At 43.8% G+C, this 17,761-nt stretch overlaps 1 protein-coding gene across 6 annotated transcripts in view; it reads left to right on the top strand.

Annotated features, from left to right (window-relative positions):
- LOC124184400 (teneurin-a) overlaps positions 1-17,761 on the top strand; it is a 514,944-nt gene that overhangs the window by 235,056 nt on the left and 262,127 nt on the right. For all 6 annotated transcript variants that reach the window (XM_046574042.1, XM_046574045.1, XM_046574044.1 and 3 more), the window contains one exon: positions 5,005-5,178. In XM_046574042.1, coding sequence (XP_046429998.1) covers positions 5,005-5,178 — 174 coding nt within the window. The remainder of the gene's footprint in view (positions 1-5,004; positions 5,179-17,761) is intronic.

Below are 17,761 nucleotides of genomic sequence, written 5' to 3'. Positions count from 1 at the left end.
TTCTGGGCTGCGGTTTCTCTGACCAACCCTGGACGAGCCGAAGGGGAGTAGGATGAGGAGGGGAGAGAGAGAGGGTGATGAGAGGGAGTTTCGAGAGCATCGAGGTGTCAGTGGGATGCCCGGTGGCGTCACCACCCTTAATTGGCTCCGTGATTACGGGCTTCCGATTCGCCGAGCACCGTATGCAGCAGCGGGACGCTCACTTCGCCAACCGAGCTCATTGCGGGGCACTCGCTAAATCAAGTTCGCACGGGGACGCGAGAGAATTGGCGCGAAACACGGGGCTGGGACTCGTACTCGTCCGCAACCCCCGCGCCTCGCCCCTTCGATTAGGCTGACTTTTATTCGATTATTATACTCGGGACGGGGGCGGCGAAACCTCCGATACAAAATCTACTCCGCCACTTTTCGAGTGACGATCGCTACCACCGTCCTCTGTTACCGGTTTTCCACGGTTTCGAAGCCACCCTCGGGTATACCCAACCCCAAAAATGTCACGCAACTTGAAACGTGACTCGACGCTTGTGCACGTCCGCATCAATTGCCAGCTACGCGTATAGTGGAGTTGAGTTTCCTTCGATCTTCATGCTCGCCGGGGGTTAAAACGTTGCATTATCGGAGATGAGGAAAGGGTTGCAATTTCGATTTATCGAGGACGCGATAGTCTGTTTCGTAGAATTACAAAATGTATAAGAGGTAAAATGTTGAAATATTATATTATAACTCGCAGACTTCTAACGATTCCATGTTTTCGTATTCTTTAATTTACGGCATTTCATAATTTCCCTTTTCCCCCCGCAATTCCATGCTTTTGGCTTCTGGATTTCTGTCCGATATTCTCTTTTTTCGGTTTCCAAATTCGACGTCGTTCAATGTAATTCGATGAAATTATTGCCCCGCGAGTAAGTTTCACAACTTTGTACGTTCTTCACGCGTGAACAATAACAGGAACATAATCCAGCAAGGGGCTAAAAATGTAGTAACGCAGTCTTTTTCCGTCCTTTTTTTTTGTTTTCCATCTCCCTCTTTTTTTTCTTCTTTTCACCGGGAGCACCGGCAGATGTCGACTGACCGTGCAATTACCTACAAATATTTTCAATCCTCGTAGAACGCGTGGAACAAGCTGTTCGTACGTGCGGGATTCAATAACGGCTCTATAGGAATACGTACCGTGTTTCGATACCCGCAGTAAAGTTATCCACAGCACACATTATAACCGCGACACGTATGTTCACGACAGAACCCGTACCTACCCCCTATCCCTCCTCCCCCCTCCTCCTCCGCCTATTCACCAACGTTTCATGCGACTCAATTTAATTAAACAATTGTTATATGCGAATTATAATTGACTGGGCGTACAGGTGCGGTTGTGCCCCTCGTATGTACATATTCGACATTTTCTCTCTTATATTCATTATTGCTGTAGAAGTATTAATTATATTTACTTCAGGAGAGTTTGATTTTGTTCCGACTTGATGCATACCGCATACCTCATGGTGAAGGGCGTTATAATAATTTCTCGAAGTCTACGAATCAGATTTTCCTCATCGCATTATTTTTGTCAAATTCATTCGAACGAAAAATCACCGCACCGTCATCGACACGCATGATTCGTATCATCACAAATTTCCCAGTTCTATTCCCCATTGAAATTGATTACGCGAATTCGTGTTTCACTTCGGCCATTTGGAATCATGCATTTTCCGCACCCTTCGAAAAGCACCGCAAGCACATGGCACTAATCACTGTTCATTTTTTTTTCTTTTTCTCGCTCTCTTTTTCTCCTGCACAACAACCTCGCACACCAGGTCTGTCAAGGCCTTCGTACTTCACCGGTATGTATTTGCTGATGCACAATACATGTACGATTACGTATACGTGTTTCGACGTGTGAAAGAGATATGTGGGAGGAAAAATGATTAGACGAATGAATCTTTTTTTTTTTAATTTCTTTTTTTCGCACGAAATTGAATGCCGTAGCAAGCCCGGCTATAATCTTCGGCACTGTACAGTCCGTTCTTCCGTATCGCCGACCGGAACGGACAAAATCCCATTTGAAATACCCCGTTTTCATTCTATCTGACAATTCAGTTTACAGATGTGTTTGTGTAGTACCTACATGTGTATGCTGCATAGAATTCTCGAATGTTTTGTTACGTTGTATGTGTGTATTTATAGATCGTATTAAGCGTAACGCAATGCATGCGGCAGGTCTCTATAAATAATAATTTAAATAATAATACACGTAATTGAATCGGTCGTATACGGTAATCGGGGAAGTTCGCAACACGCGCGTTCATTGAATGATCGACGATAATAGAACGCTGTTCGCTCTGTAGCTACACATAATATCGGTGAACGGTTATAATCGCATGCACACCTCTCTTTGCCGCAATCTGTATACGTATCTATATATATATATATATGCGTCGAAACGGACCGGAGGTACGAATCTGTCCTGGACACGGTTCGTTTACTGTTCAGAACTATCAATTACTGCAGCTCCGATAATGACGTTTTCAACTAATGGCCGTTAAAATGGAAACAATAGAATCGACTTTTTTCCAATTCATAAATTTCGCTACGGTAGTTGCGTTTCAGTAGGTTTTCGCTCGGTTCCCCCGCATGCGGCGTCAATTCACTGCCGGGATTATCGAACTACGACAAGCGTGTAGTATGTATTATCCGTAGGTACGTACACGTATATGTAGAAAAACTGCAACGCACGATAAAAAGTCGCGGAAACGCACGGAAATTACGGGGGTTGTTTTATTTATTCTTTCAACCCTTGTTTTCGCGCCGCCCTTCTCTTTTTTTCTATTTATTTTATCGCTCGCATAATCTACGCTCACAAACTTTTCAACCCGAAATTCAAATCTGCTGCAGCGATGAACTTCGGCCAGTCCATATATTCGGGGACAGTTTCGACCACTTACATTACCTATTGGTATAATGTGTATATACCGTGTTCCGTGGCCGATAACACTGATTTACAATAATGTCCACCGTTGTGTTATGTTAACGGCCGCTAATGGTTACACACGGCTTTAATTATCCTCGACGACCAAACTATCGCAACCTTTCTCTCTCCATTCCTCCTCCTCCTCCTCCTCCTCCCTCTCACCGTCGATGCTCGCGAGTCTCGAACAATTAAATCAGCGCAGTATATCGGGTTCGTTGATTCTCAATAACGCTGATGGATGGAATAACGTTGAGATTGGCTGGAATCAAGGCGTGATCGAACTTCCAAGAATCCAAAACTCACACCGTATCTTAATTGCAGTTATTAGGGAAGCTCGTGACCGCAATATTGGACGGCTGCATCTAGAAGCAGTGAATAGGGAAAGGCTAGATTTGTGTTTTTTCCTGCGTTATTGTTTTTCACGACAGTTCAGAATATTATATAATTATCGTCGCTACAGTGCGGCGGGTCATTAATGGTCACCGTCATCGATTCGCGACACGTTATTCATGCAGCTTACGACTCTAATGGTGCCCTAAAATCGCACATTACCAACGAATGACTCCACCCGCAGATTTTCCGAAACTGCACGCCATTTCTGTCCGGCCAGAAACGCAGATCAGGTGCCATATGTCGCTAATTAATGAATTTTGAAAAACCCGGCTTGACAAAAGGGTCGAAGATACGCTCGAGCATTCGAACTGTTATTTATGGCCACTATAACACGCTTGTGCGGTATTTACGACGTCTAGCCATCGGGAAAGAGGATGAAAACGGCGGATGGAGTGGCGGAAGTTTCACGGGTTGTTCGGAGCCGCTTATCAGAATTAGCTAATAGCTTTCGTAGGAATACGATGAGGCTTAGCATTAGCCTATACAGGCGATAAGCTGCAAATGTTTCGTTTCATTTTTATTTCTAGTCCGGAAAATACTCCGCGCACGTGAAATCTACGTTTGCCTTTTTTTTTTTTTTTTTTTGCATGTATAAGGATAAACTTGGCCAATATTTATCGCATGCGTATCTACGTAAACGGGAAAATATCGAAGCGAATAAGGTCAATCCATATAAAACGGCTTCGTAGAGTTTAGCGCCGATTATTGAATTGATCGGCATTGCCTGTTTCAATTTACTCGCAACGCATGGAAATAATCAGCTGACTGTTGTTATTTTGTATGCTTGGCCTGTACTCTGTGCCTTAGATAATTATACATGTCGTTGATTCAATCAACCATTAATCGTGTCATTTATACCGATCCGTCTTTATTGTAAATTCTTTCTAGATAAATGCACTCGATTCAATAACTGGTACCGTTTACACTGCGATACCTTTTACACAATAAACGTTAGAATTATTTTTTAATCTCCAGAATTATAGATCAGGGGTAGCATGTTCATCATTTCCGGACTATTCGTGATTTTATTTTATTTCTTTCATTGCGTTAGAAAAGTTTTTATTTCTTGAATAAAATTGAGTGCAATTAAAAAAACAAAAAAAAAAAAATAGTAATTCGTAATTGGTTCTTTCAAATTTGACAAATTCAAGACACGTAATATCCTGAAATCGATTGACGAGGGTTTAAATGATTAGAGACATCGAACCTGACATCGAGCTAGAACAAACGTGTCCCTACAGTTTCTTACAATTCCTGGATCCTTGAGGCGAAATAAAAACGACAGATAATTGAGCGCCGGATTGACGTACCTGTACTTTTTAAATAAAAAAGAAAAGCGAGCGTCGTGTATATGTACGTACGTATAATGTACACGAGAGTTCAGAGTTAAAGTCAATCGTCTAAAAGGCAGAGTCGCGACGACTCGCCTTGGGACGGGAAAAACTATTAAACTGTAGATACGGTTCCTCGGGTTCGAGACACATACGTGCCCCACATATCTCGGAGGACGTGTTGTATACAACCGCGCAAAAAATCACGCGACAAGATCGGGAAAGGAAAAACACTTACCAAGGCTCCGAGAACTCGCGAAAAATTTAAGGGTGATGTTTTTCACGATTATAAAAAAGAAGTTATGGTTGCCTGTGCAGACACCGGCGGTGATTCACCCCCGGAACCAGCTCCCCCTGAAGTTCCACCACGGGGCCCTTCCCTCCATGCCACCCACACCCTTCGAGCACAGCAGGTCCGAAACGGTTGTCCACCGAACGCCACTGCCGGATATGCCATTCCGCCGGAACAAGTTCAGTCCGAAAACTATCAAGGTAAGTTTGTAGAGAAAACGAACTTGCCGAGAGATCATGATTTTCCTGTTGTTTGCGGACATTAAAGGTTGTTCCTTCGTTTTTTCTTCTTCTTTTTTTTTTGCCGTTCATTATTTCTCCTGAACTGCGTGAGAGTTTAATCCCAGAGGGAAAACATAATCGCGGTGATAACGATTTGCATCGTTTTGTATTATCCGTGAAGAATTTTTTACAGAAAATTTATAGCGTAAAAAACGAATATGGTAGAAACGAAAAATGGAAAAGCGTTTGAGCGGCGAGGATCGCGTTATTTGGTCGGAATTTCGTTTCGGTTGGTATAGAATTTTTAACGCACCGTCGAACTTGAAAATAGGAAAGGTAGGAAAGGGATGTAAACGTAAAGCAGGGTACAAAACACGTGCGGATAGTTTTCATCCGGTTCAAACGGTTGTATATCTGTACATTTGTTGTATATAATACGAATTTTCCGTTTGCAGGCTTCCATATGTTAAATGAACGTTTGCGCACCGTTTGCTCCGCGATTTGGCTTATCGAAAATGCATTTCAATAGATTTTCGGTAAGCGCATGCACAGCATTATCGGCTGTTCAACCTGCACCTCGAAATTCTATTGGTGTTAAATTTACTCCCTCGAATTTGATTTTCCACACCGTTTTTTCTCCATGCTGTGAATTTTCAAAAATTCAGGCAACACTTTTGCCATTCACACGCGATGTTTGAGGCTTTCTTGTTACAATTTAAGAACCAATAATTCATAACTATTTTCCACTCTAAGTGAATTATTGTAAGAAAATGCTGAGACTTGAATAAATCAATACGTGTGCATTGACTCGATGATTTTCAATCAATTTCACATCCATTATTCGTTCATCTCAATTCGTAATTTTCGACGATTATTCACGAGGCTTACAAGGACCAAACATTTTCACTGAGTATTTCAATCCCCGATTCTCTGTTCTAAAATATTTAAAATAAAACTCGTTTTCAAACTATAATTTAAATTTGAACCCTACTATATTTGGCACCCTGTTTCGTTTATTTTTCTCCAAGTATGCGTTTAGGATTACTATTGTTTCTCGAGTGATAGCAACAACGTAATTAAGCCAAAAAAAAAGAGAAACCTGTCCATTACAAATGGATATGAATTTAACTACTAGGTATAAATGAAGGTACACAGAGCCCAAGGTTGACTATTTTTATTTTTTTTTTAAATCCCTCTTGCACCGCCACTAATTCTACCAAAATATCCGTTGACCTAGGTCAGCGTCCAACAATCGTTATCGGGTGTAGAAAATTATCGTGTTAAATTTACTTCTGTTTTTGTTCCTCTTCTTTTGTGCTCCGCCGACACGTTCCGCGATGCATTTTCACCCCAGTAAACACGAAATCAGGTTTGGGGAGAAAAACTGGTTATGCATGTATGCCGTGCCTGGCTGTAGGTATCCACCTACCGGCACTTGCAGCGTTAAACCATCGAAAAATCATGCCTTTGAATATTCAACGAGGGATCGAAATTCAAATATTGAGGGAACGTGTACACGGATAGGCGTGTTGCGGCAAATCATTATATTGGCCGAATGAAACGATTGGTTTGTAACACAAAAATCGTGGTTCGATTTTATTGCCGTCGCACGTAGCGTCGATTTTTTTTCTCGATCGGCCGGGTGCGTAAGAATTTGAAATTCTTCTCTACTTTTGATCCTGTAAATACTGTCTTTTTGGTATTCGAAGCAGACGCAAATTGAGACAGGATGAACACAGAAAAAAAAAACAAAAAAAAAAAAAATAACAAAAAAAAACTGCGAGACTGGCAAATAACCGGATCGATGTGAGAGGGTGGAAACGAATTAATCCCAAGTCGGAATTCAATATGAGGGCAATTCCCGGCGTGCCATAGTAGGTATCTAAAATTCGTCCTCCGCTATAGCTATCCAACTTGCCAATTATCCTGCACCTGTCGGTGACTTTCAAGGAATCCAAATCGCTCGTAATTATATCGGGGCAGGTATGTCACCCCCGGGTTGGTTACGTTCTGAGCCTGTGATAATCCTTTGTCGGAATGCCCGCAATGCTCCGATTAATTAAACCGGTACATGCGGAGTTACACGGAGAGGGGTCGGCTGAACGCGATCGCCGGTTATACGCGACAAAATTCCAGCAGGGAAGAAAATATTTTCTTTCCGATGGTAAAAAAAAAAAAAAAAAAAAAAAAAACATTCAAAAAAATAAATAAAATGCCACCCCTGTATACCGCGCACGTACCTACGTACACAGGTACCAGCTACGTACTGGAAAACATTTTCAACGTTGTGAAAATGTGAAACAAGAAAGAAAATAACCGGGCTTCGAGGTGCACGCGAGGAAGAGATCAAGCGACGAAATAGAAGTTGGATATACTATATTCCTATGACAACGATGGGGGATTTTATAGTATATGGCATAAAATTCGCGACAAAAGTTTACACGTGAACACACGTGCGTACGTATATAGCATATTATATGTAGTGTGCACATAACGCGCGGTTTGAAAATCCCAGGCGGGTGGTTTTGTGCCCATGTACGTAAACGTATATATTGTGTGTGTGTGTGTGTAGACACAGTATTAGCATAAGTGCCGAATTTATTTTCTTCGGGAACCTATTAAGCCGTCGCAGGCGGGGGGAAACGGCACAGGTGAGATTAGGACGGGCTTAGATCGGTTTTCAAGTTTCCTTTCGCGGCGAGAGGTCGGGAGGTCGAGAGTCGTTGCCGGGGAATTTAGCTCTGGCCGACGGTGTTGCATAAGAAAATTGAGGCCACCCCAGAGACGACGCGAGGCGACGCGACGCGGCAGAGGTCGAGGCAGTATCGTATACATGCAGAATTCTAGACGGTGCTTATGAAGTTATACGTATTTTTGCATAATCGCAAATTAGACCTAATCACCGTTGCTCCCTTGGGATTTTTTGAGGAAAACGCGAAACCCAACGATTATGGACGCCAGCTCCCAGCCAGCCTATCTCTGAGCCGGAATTATTTGCCTCGCGTTAAGCGAGATGGCGATAAGCTTTGTTCCGGAAAATTGATACTTCTTATTTATTTATTTATTTATTCCCACGGTATTTCCCTACGTTGACTATTTATCGAATTATTATATTTGTATTACCTGCGAGGACGTATAACGAAACAAAATCTGTTTGAAAGATGTTAACAATTTCACAATTTTTTTTTTTTTCTGACACGATATATTCTTAATCACTACAGTATCAAACATTTCTTCGGAGCACGTGAAACGAATTATTTTTTCATCACCGCGATAATTCATATTGAAATAAATCATTTTGCTCCGTGCATAACGTTGTGCCCCATAAAATATTAAAAAAGAAAATAGCTATAAACGCGGGCACTGTTGAAAAAGTTATCGTGCGAGTTTTAATTCCGCATTTGCAAAATGCTTTATGCGTACAAATTTCAGTCGTCCGTTACTCTCCCCGTGGGTCGTAAAGCAACGTAATTTGATGAGAGTAATTTTTCCTTTTTTCCTCTCCATCTCGTAATATCTTTGCGGTTTTACGATCGGTAGAAAAATTTCATTTTCTTCGGTATAACGACGCGTGACCGCATGTCCTGATGCTATTGTTACTCATCAGTCTCTTTCGGATTAATTTTACAAAACAATCATCCGCGTTTTACTTGCTATTCTTTGTTTCATCGTTGCCTCTTTCCTCGGTAAATCTCAGGATTTTTCTTCTCTCTGCTATTTTGCAGTTTTCTTATACAATATCTGAAAAGCGATGATTTTTATTTCGGACGTTAGAGATAAATTTTCAGCGAAGATGCCGAGTAACGCCGAGTTCTCTTCACTGGAAGTAGTCGGGGTCGGTTTACAGTCAGACAAACCACGGAGTCTCGAATTGTGATGACAGAAACTGCGATTGAGAAAAAGACAAAAAAATAGCGTGCGGTTTGAACGTCGCGACAAATCCGCATTCTCTCCGTTTTATCCGGAGGAAAATGTTCCGATTCCGAATCGCACAGTTGGCGGTAATACGTCAATTAATATGATAACGTCGCCCCGCGGAAAGCTTTACAGTGAATCCGCCCATGCAGCTTTTCCTCTGGGTATCGTCCAACGCTGAACGTGGCTTCTAACGGCTTGCGGGAACGAGAAAACAATTACAATGGAAAATAAGGGCGGTCCAAAGAGGCCGAAATAACGCCCCAATCACGTTACATGACGCTGAAACTGCAGGGTGTTGTTGCTCGAGGTGGTCCGTTGCTTTCCTGTGGAAATCCCCGACGAATCAGGGTATTGATTCTAAATTTCGAAAACACAGTTAGAGAAATTTTTCAACAATCTGTCAGCCCGCCTACAAGGTACGATAAGCGGTATCTACATATGTTTGCTGTACAGTAACATGAAAATGAAATTTCTTTTTTTCTGTTCATACCACGTTATGTTTTACGGATTTAATCATTCGTATATTATGTTATACCGACTTTTTCCGAACACGAGTTTCCCGTCCGTCAAACTGTGTTTGAATATCTCACATTTGCTAGAGTTAAAAGCTCCTGAAATCTGACTTTCGTGAAAATATTCCAACTGTAGATAATAATTAATTTTCGGAATATGCTTCGACGATAATGACGAAGAAGAATATTTGGCGGTCCGATTTTTGTTCTACAAAAATAACATCGGGATGAGATTATTAGATATTAGCGAGGGATCCGGGCGAGCAACCGAGGTCCCGTAAAACCGAGGGTAAATTGATTTTTGACGCAGAATGAAATTGCGCGAGAGTTTGGTATCTAATCGGCGAGTAGCAGGGGGCGGAAAATCTGTGAATATTGTCCGTCGAGGAGAGGTTATCGCGGGCAATTTAAGAAGCAATTAGATAAGTGGAAGCGCCGCGTCGCACCCTCGGCGATTCGATAAATGCGAGGACCATGCAGTCCCAGGTTCCTCGAGTACACCCCCACCCCCGAACAACGGGGAATTGATAGGCGGTGAACGGCGAACGGTCACCTCCGCAGCAATTAAGATTTTCCATCAGCGATTGAGTTCGGCTCTGGAGATTTTTTCGTTTCTTTATTTCCTTCTTCTTCTTGTTTTCGTACGTTATATGTGTATATAGATGCGAGACGGTCGTTATTCGAACGCTTGGTACTCACGTATCTACGTAGACACACATAAATTCGAACGACTAGATCAGGCCGAATCCTGCAACTCGGAAGATGGACCGTGGTGATAGTTTCGGGGGTGCTGGAAGACCGTCTCGGGGGTGAAATGGCCGAGCTTTATTCCCTCGTTCGATTTGCGGCAGCCTGCAATCGGTGAAAATATGTTTCATCGGCTCGCCGAATGAAGCCGGTCTTGTTTTCCCCTCCCGAGATCCCTTCCGTCCAGCGTTCGATGCAGCCGAATTCGATTAATCCACTTTTCCGGCTAATGCTGGGTAATTAATGTACGAGGCAATACCCTTCGAGGCGTTGAGGGCTGACCGCCATTCGCCCGCGGAACCGGAGACAGATCCTGCAGCCTTACTCCTTGACAATAAATATTCCATAAATTGGATTAACGAGGCGTTACGGAACTGCAGCTGCAACGGCGCATGGATGAAATCGGATTATGCGATTCTCAAATTGCTCGGGTATTTTTATCTCACACTCGGACTTTTTCGTTCATTGAATTCTCGACTTTCACCTGCGGGTTGTGATACGGTTGTAATTTCGTTTATATATATATATATATATATATTTTTTTTTTTTTCTTAAAGTTTTGAAAATTTGTACCACAATTACGAGGAATAAAAATTTTCGTGAAACGCAACTACTGCTATTTTACGATACCTACCGTACCTGAAAACGCTCGAACAGTTTTACAACAATGCTCAGCCTCGCATCGCGAGTTGGTTCCACTCGGTCGATAGGAGCGAGGAAAACTGAACACACAACGCGAACGAGAACTTTGCGAAATATTTCTCCTTGGTCGTCCCTAGAAGGGCCATTTCAAGCTCGTCCCTGGGCAGCGGGAGCTCTTTTCCACGATACGCGGGCACCAATTTGTAACGACGGGGCCGCAAAAGCTCCTTTGACCCCCGGCGATACTACAAAGTGAGGCTGCACACGCGGATGCAGACAAACGTTACGCGGGCAGCCGCTGCGGAGAAAAGCAGTTTGAGGGAAAAAGCATGCACGGGGCGAGATGACGAGAGAAAATCGTTGCTGTTCGGGTAACCGAACCGAAACGGCATCCATGCAAAACGGCTGGATCGAGTTTGCAGGATGTGCAGCGAGGGAGATTAGACGGGATAATCCCTGCAGGCTGCAGGGTGCACAGCGTAGATCCGCGCCGTAGAGCGAACCGCAGATCTCGAGTTCCTCGCTAATTTCCGCGTAGTCGGCGTTGGCATGAACGCCGAGTCGGACGGTGATTAGCCTCATCCCCGTTTCCAGAGCATCCCTATTTTCCCCTGGACCACGCCGCCTGATTCACGGTGATGGAATACAATATGCATGTCGTGTATACGCGGGCATTAATTAAAGACGTGGGCTGTACCGGAATCCATGCATATACTTTTAAGTCGTCTCATTATACGTACCGGATGCAGGTATAACACAGAGTGTTTGGCAAATTATTATATTCGTTGGCTGAGCGAAGATCTTTTACTTAATTACGAAAGTTGAAAATTTGTGAAAAACAGTCCTTTGAATAGAACGAATCGCATCGATGAGCGAAATCGAAGGAATCTTACAGATCTTTCTTTAAAAAATTTTCAAGCGATTTGGAGAGATGCGTATACGCTACTTTCTGCAAGCTTCAAAACTATTTCGTCGATCACTTAACCGGGACGCCTCATATTACCCTGCAATTTATGCTGACGCTATGCGATTTGAGACGATAAGAGCCTCGCGCATCGACTTTCTTTGACATCCGAGTGTAAATCGCCCGAGACTTTCCGTTATCCTGTTAAAATTGAATCCAATTTCTAACCCGTCACGCGATCTTAGCTAACGCGAGACTCCTCGAAATAAACGGTGCGTCGCACGCCTCGCGGATCTCCTGACATTCGATCCTAACGAACAACAAAATTATCACGTATCTGCAGGCACATTCCAGCTAGAACGTCGTTTACCATTTCTGAAAGAAGAAACGCGGTTCTGTACACCTTTGCCAATCGGAATTAAAAAAAAACAAAAAAAACAATTACAAATCAAGGTAGAAAACGTGGTTTAAAATTTACGGTAAAACCGACCAAGCTGTGACGGAGCATTATCGCAAATACCGAGGCGCAAAAATATCTGACAATTGGCAAAATAGGCGACACCGTTTGAGGGGGGGGGAGGAAATTCGAGAAGGAGGTGGGAGAGGCGTAGAGCAGCGGTGTTCGAGTCGCGTGATACGTTAGTCCCTATAAATCTGGCCACCTTCACTTTCCTCGCTCTCTCATTGTAAGTACAGGAGCCGGCATAACTCAAACTGTCCTCGGAGGGCCAACCGAGGTTTGGATTCAACGGGAGATCTTATCGCTGAGACAACAATAGCACCAGGCGTTGAAATGCTTATCATTCGTCCCACCTTTAGCCCCCGAGAATTTATAAGCTCGGTCCCGCGTTCTCGGCATCGTCGTCGACGGCGTTGTCTGACCTCCTCTGAACCCGGGTCTCCTTTGCCCGTCGACGGTAGTAGTCCGGTGTTGCCATAGGTCACGCCACCGCCGCATTCTTCGCGTGCTCGAGATATGAATAAAAAGTCTTTTTATACCGACGTATGTACGTGCGCAAGATTTTCCGCGAATCCGCAAATTGCGGATAAATCATTCCCAGGAAGAATTCAGTTGGCTTATGCCGGATTCCTCGCGCGTCTAAAATTTCTTCGTTACAAATTAACGGCTGGTACGCTTTCGAAACGATACATGTGAATTTAATTCTCGTCTCGATAACACATCTCGATTCACCGAAACGTAACAAAAATAACGATTAAAAATCCGTGTAGATTTTCCTTGGTTTTGAAAAAAAAGAAAAAAGAGCCGGTAGTCCCGTATCCATGCCTGTGTTATAATCTCCTTAAAATAATTTTACCGGGTCACGATTATAAGCGATGATCGGTTTTGCATACACCATATACGTACACGTTCAATGTATAAGCATCTTTGGTAACGGAAGCCGAGGTGGATACGGTCCGAGCTCTTTGGGAGGGCGGAGGGAAAATCTCAGTGAATTTCGGATAATCGCAATGACTTGCACGCGGCGGTGAAAACAATCCTGATGGACGTGGGGCGAGAGAGTCGAGTCTGCACCGCGTCAACGCTGCTAACGAGATATAAAAAGATTCCTTCGAGCCACGTAAGCGGATTGACCCGGTCCTCTGTTTAATTAAGCCCTGATCTAGAGATAGCGTGCGATATTCACCGTCGCTTGGTCCAATTGCTGCACGTTACAGAGTACGAACGGGAGAAATTTTCACCGTCATCATCGTCCCGGTTTCGATCCGTCGATTTTTCTTCATCCCTTAAAGAATGATCGTACCGGGTATATAGGTTTGCATGGTGATGGCGAGGATTGTTAAAGGAGAAAGATTTTCCGCGTGTTAGAGATGAATTAATATATCAGATTTGACGATGAATAATGTTTAATTTTATTCTTTATCGTCTCGTTTCAAATTCGTTTCGGAAACTTCGAACCACGCCAGAGAGGAACACATGCCTAGGGTGTGAAAATTTTGTTCGCGAATTACGCACCAACGAAGGGCTGAACGGTGACTTTTACCCCGGGTAAACTTGGCGGAGGTTCGCTATCCATCTACTCCTGCCAGGAAGGATGACGTATTAGTTTTGCAAGATGTAGCCTGCAAGTGGATTGATAAATAGTCAAAAATACGACTATGTGCGCAACCGCGAAACAGCCTCGGGGGGGATTCCGTGGATGAAAAAAGGGGAACGGAAAGTGAGAGCGATAATTACACGCTCGTAGGCGTTACACACCCGGGCCAAATATGCCAAGATGTTGTTTGTCGCGTGATTAATTTAAGATTAGCGACAGAAATGCGGGAGGGAACGGAAGAAAAACACAGGAATGAACTTTGGTCCGAAGCTCTTATCGCCGAAGAAAAATTCACCCAACCTGTTTTTTGACTACGGCCCGTGTGTGGCAGGAGACGGATTAACGTTTCCGAATTGATTGAACCCGGAATCGAGAGTCAGTTATCACGAACGTTAGAGTAACGTTACAGACGGTCCTGCGGCGAAATAAATACTGTAGTAAAAACGCGTGTATTTGAATTAACAAGCGTAGAAAAAATCGAACGTCAAAACCCTTGTGCTCTTTCCTTGTTTGTCGATTTGAAAGCAATCTGGAGCGCGGTTAAGTGAAAATTCGAACAACTCTAAAACACAGACCACCGTAAATGTTACGTGCGCGGTGAAAGGGTGAGTTTAGATTACTTCTTCGCCAGATGGCTACTCTTGGTGATGTTAATTGTCGGCTTTTATCGCCAACAATTGTCTCGAAGCTCGAAGCTTGATCCCCGATGCAAAGCGACGCGCATCGCGGTTTTATTGTAAAATTCCGTGCTTCCGGCTGATTTCACTTTACGGCGATGGAAGTTGTAATGGAACTATCACGCTGAGGATAGCTTTCTATTGGCTGCTTTTATGGAGGAACAGCCGTTCTCCGGCTCAGCTCGCTGTTCTACCTTTTCATTTTTCATGCATTTCACTTCCTCTTCCCCCGTACTCTCTCTCTCTCCTCTCCCTTTTACCCAGCTCCTCTATTATTCTTTGCCGCTTTTTACCACCCTACCTCCTTCCTTCCCGCCTTGCTTCCTGATGCACTTTTATTTCCTCTCGTTTTATTCCCGTGTTTTACTTCACTACCGGTGTTCAACCATTTACCCGCGAAAATCGGCGTAAAACGTTCGGGATAATTTTCCGGTGATGCTGATGAAGCTACGATTTTTAACCGATGCGTATCGAATTCGTCGACAAACGTTCTTTGCCTGATCTTCACTTCTTGTCTGTCTTCTTTTCTGACCAATTGTTTGTATATCAAGTCTGGGAAAGATCGGACGATATCTTTACAACTATAATATTTCCAACGCCGTTTCAGTTTTGGCGGTAATACGGTTCGTTGAGTAAATTTTCAGGATGGACTGGCAGGCAGACTCGAAACTTGCCAATTAATTGTTAAAGTGAAAATTCCTCCCCCTCCCCGCCGGATGAACCGTCTTTATCCATAAATATTCATCTGGGAAATAATTCATCTCCGCGCACAACGGCTGCAGGATCCTTGTTACGGTCTGCAGGCGTAGTTTATATCGGTCGAAGAACTTCTCCGCCTGTACAGACTTGGTTTCGCGGAGATACAGTTTTGCTTGCGAATCTTTGGAAAATACAATTTCGAGGGAATCACTTACCCTGGTAAACAGAACTCATCCACTCGAACAATTTTCTCCTACATCCACGCCCGTCTACTCGCCCTAAAATAATCACGTCAAGGGTTTATCGAACTACGTCGACATGCGGCATGTTCGAAATACCTTTGTTATGTATTCGACGATGCAGAATGTTCTCACTCTTCAAATATACCCAACTTTCCCGCGATTATATTCCACCTTCGATTAAATCAGCAAAGGCTGTCCCGTTCCAGGATCAAACTCTCGAAACCGGGGGAATATGCATGCGAAATTCGCGAATCGCTCGCTCCACCCTTCCACCGTCAAATGAATCAAACGCCAGCTGTTCCGGAGTCCAGAGAAATTTTTTTTTTTTTACCTGAAATTTGTCATTCCCCATGCACACCTAAAGGGCACTAATTTTTACAAACAACGCGGGTGCCTACATTCTTTCGCCTAATTTTCTGCGACGTTGAGAAAATAAGGGAGAAGGTTCGGGAGGACTGGCGCACCGAGAATAGATGCTTCGCAGGATAATTAGCAGAAATATCCGCAGCGCTTCAGGCACGCTGAAAAATACTCAAAGGTACGTTGGCAGGACGAGGATCGTCTCGACGGAGACGATTTTTCTCCAACATTCACCTCCGGCTGCTGAATCGCCATCCGTTGAACATGCTTCTTATATTACATATATATTATGGAATCTTACGGCAGGTTCGACGCTATTTTAGGAATCCAGGCTATTGTCAGCTCTGGTAGGTATATAATTTCCCGATTGCCCCGCACCGGCGTCTGATGTGTTGTACGCATAATGTAGAGCCGCAGACTGTACACAGATATGTATACACGGGTGCGTAATAATTAGGGTAATCATAATTTTAGGGGGATAGATGGAACAGAGTAGAAGGGAATGAAACGGAATACCTGTTTATTCAATTTTCCTCACACGGTAACATTGGCCATATATACCGTAGAGGAAAACGCGACGGGCATCGAGCAAAAGAGGTAAAATTCGTATCCTCGGTATGGATCGATAATCAAAAATAGATATCCTTCAATCCACGCTGGAGGAATCTCGTTGAAGGAATCTCTTTTCGCATTGGAATAAAGTTCCGGAGATTCTTGGCATTCGTGGCTGTATTTTTTGGAATCCAAGAGCTATTGTTGTATCGGGCTTCATGCTCGGAGAATCTCGATATTGAATATCTTGAGCTACCAGTCGTCTGTACGTGAAAACGAAGATTGGAGAGAAAAAAAAAAAAAAACAAAAAATAAACAACGAACTAGTCTTTGAGGTAGGGAAATACTACACGGTTGCGAGGATGAGCGAGTTGGAGGCAAGACGGTCCGGAATAAAATTCAGACATGATTATGGGGGGTGGGGGGGTGTACCTGCCGTTAGGTTCGTATATTTTCAAAGTTTTATGGCTTCTGGACCCCGGCGCCGGACCTTCGAGACCGGAAATACGCGACGATGTCGGGCGAGACAATGTTCGGAAAGAAGAAAAGGAAAACGAACACGAGAAGAAAGTACCTAACTCCGAAAATAAAGGTTGCTGCAGCGCCTCGGCGCGCAGGGAGAAGCGAGCTTTCAAGTATTCATAAGTTAATCAAAAACCGAAGGGTGAATGCGCCAGACACAGAGGGGCAGAGGAGCATCCGTAGCTGTTTCGATCCTTGATAAAGACAGAAACAGCTGAAGTATTTAAATACGGCTTGTTATACAACGAACCATCCGTAGAAATAAACTGTCAGCGCATAGTTCAGAATCGGAGTTTTTGAATAGCGGTAAAAACGGACGAACATTAAAAGGAATATTGCGCTGCGCGCAAATAATCCGTCCGCGTCGTCTGAGACACGAGTGAATCTTTACTTACATCTGGCGAAAATCCCTAGGCGGGTCCATTCAGACCGCTGAATACACTATCTAAGGAACACTGAGCGCCGGCCACGTCTCTGGTGTACGGGAAATGTTAGCCAGGATTATCCCGACGACGCGGCACAGGATAAGGGTGCAGCAGCAGCAGCAGCAGCGACTCTCTTCATCTTGGACACTGTAACGTTGAACGGTCGGCGAACCTCTCGTCCTGCCTCTGGAGTGAAGCTTTACTACCAGCGAGGACATTAATTCGCCTTATTAAGCGCGGCGAGCACTGCGTTACAATTACTCACCCTCGGGGCTTGCATCGCGGGCTGAAACAAGGAAATAAAC

The sequence above is a fragment of the Neodiprion fabricii genome, chromosome 6 (assembly GCF_021155785.1).
Source record: "Neodiprion fabricii isolate iyNeoFabr1 chromosome 6, iyNeoFabr1.1, whole genome shotgun sequence".
Classification (NCBI taxonomy): Eukaryota; Metazoa; Arthropoda; class Insecta; order Hymenoptera; family Diprionidae; genus Neodiprion; species Neodiprion fabricii.
Note: the sequence above shows the minus strand (reverse complement) of the source record. Positions and strands in the feature narration are given on the sequence as shown.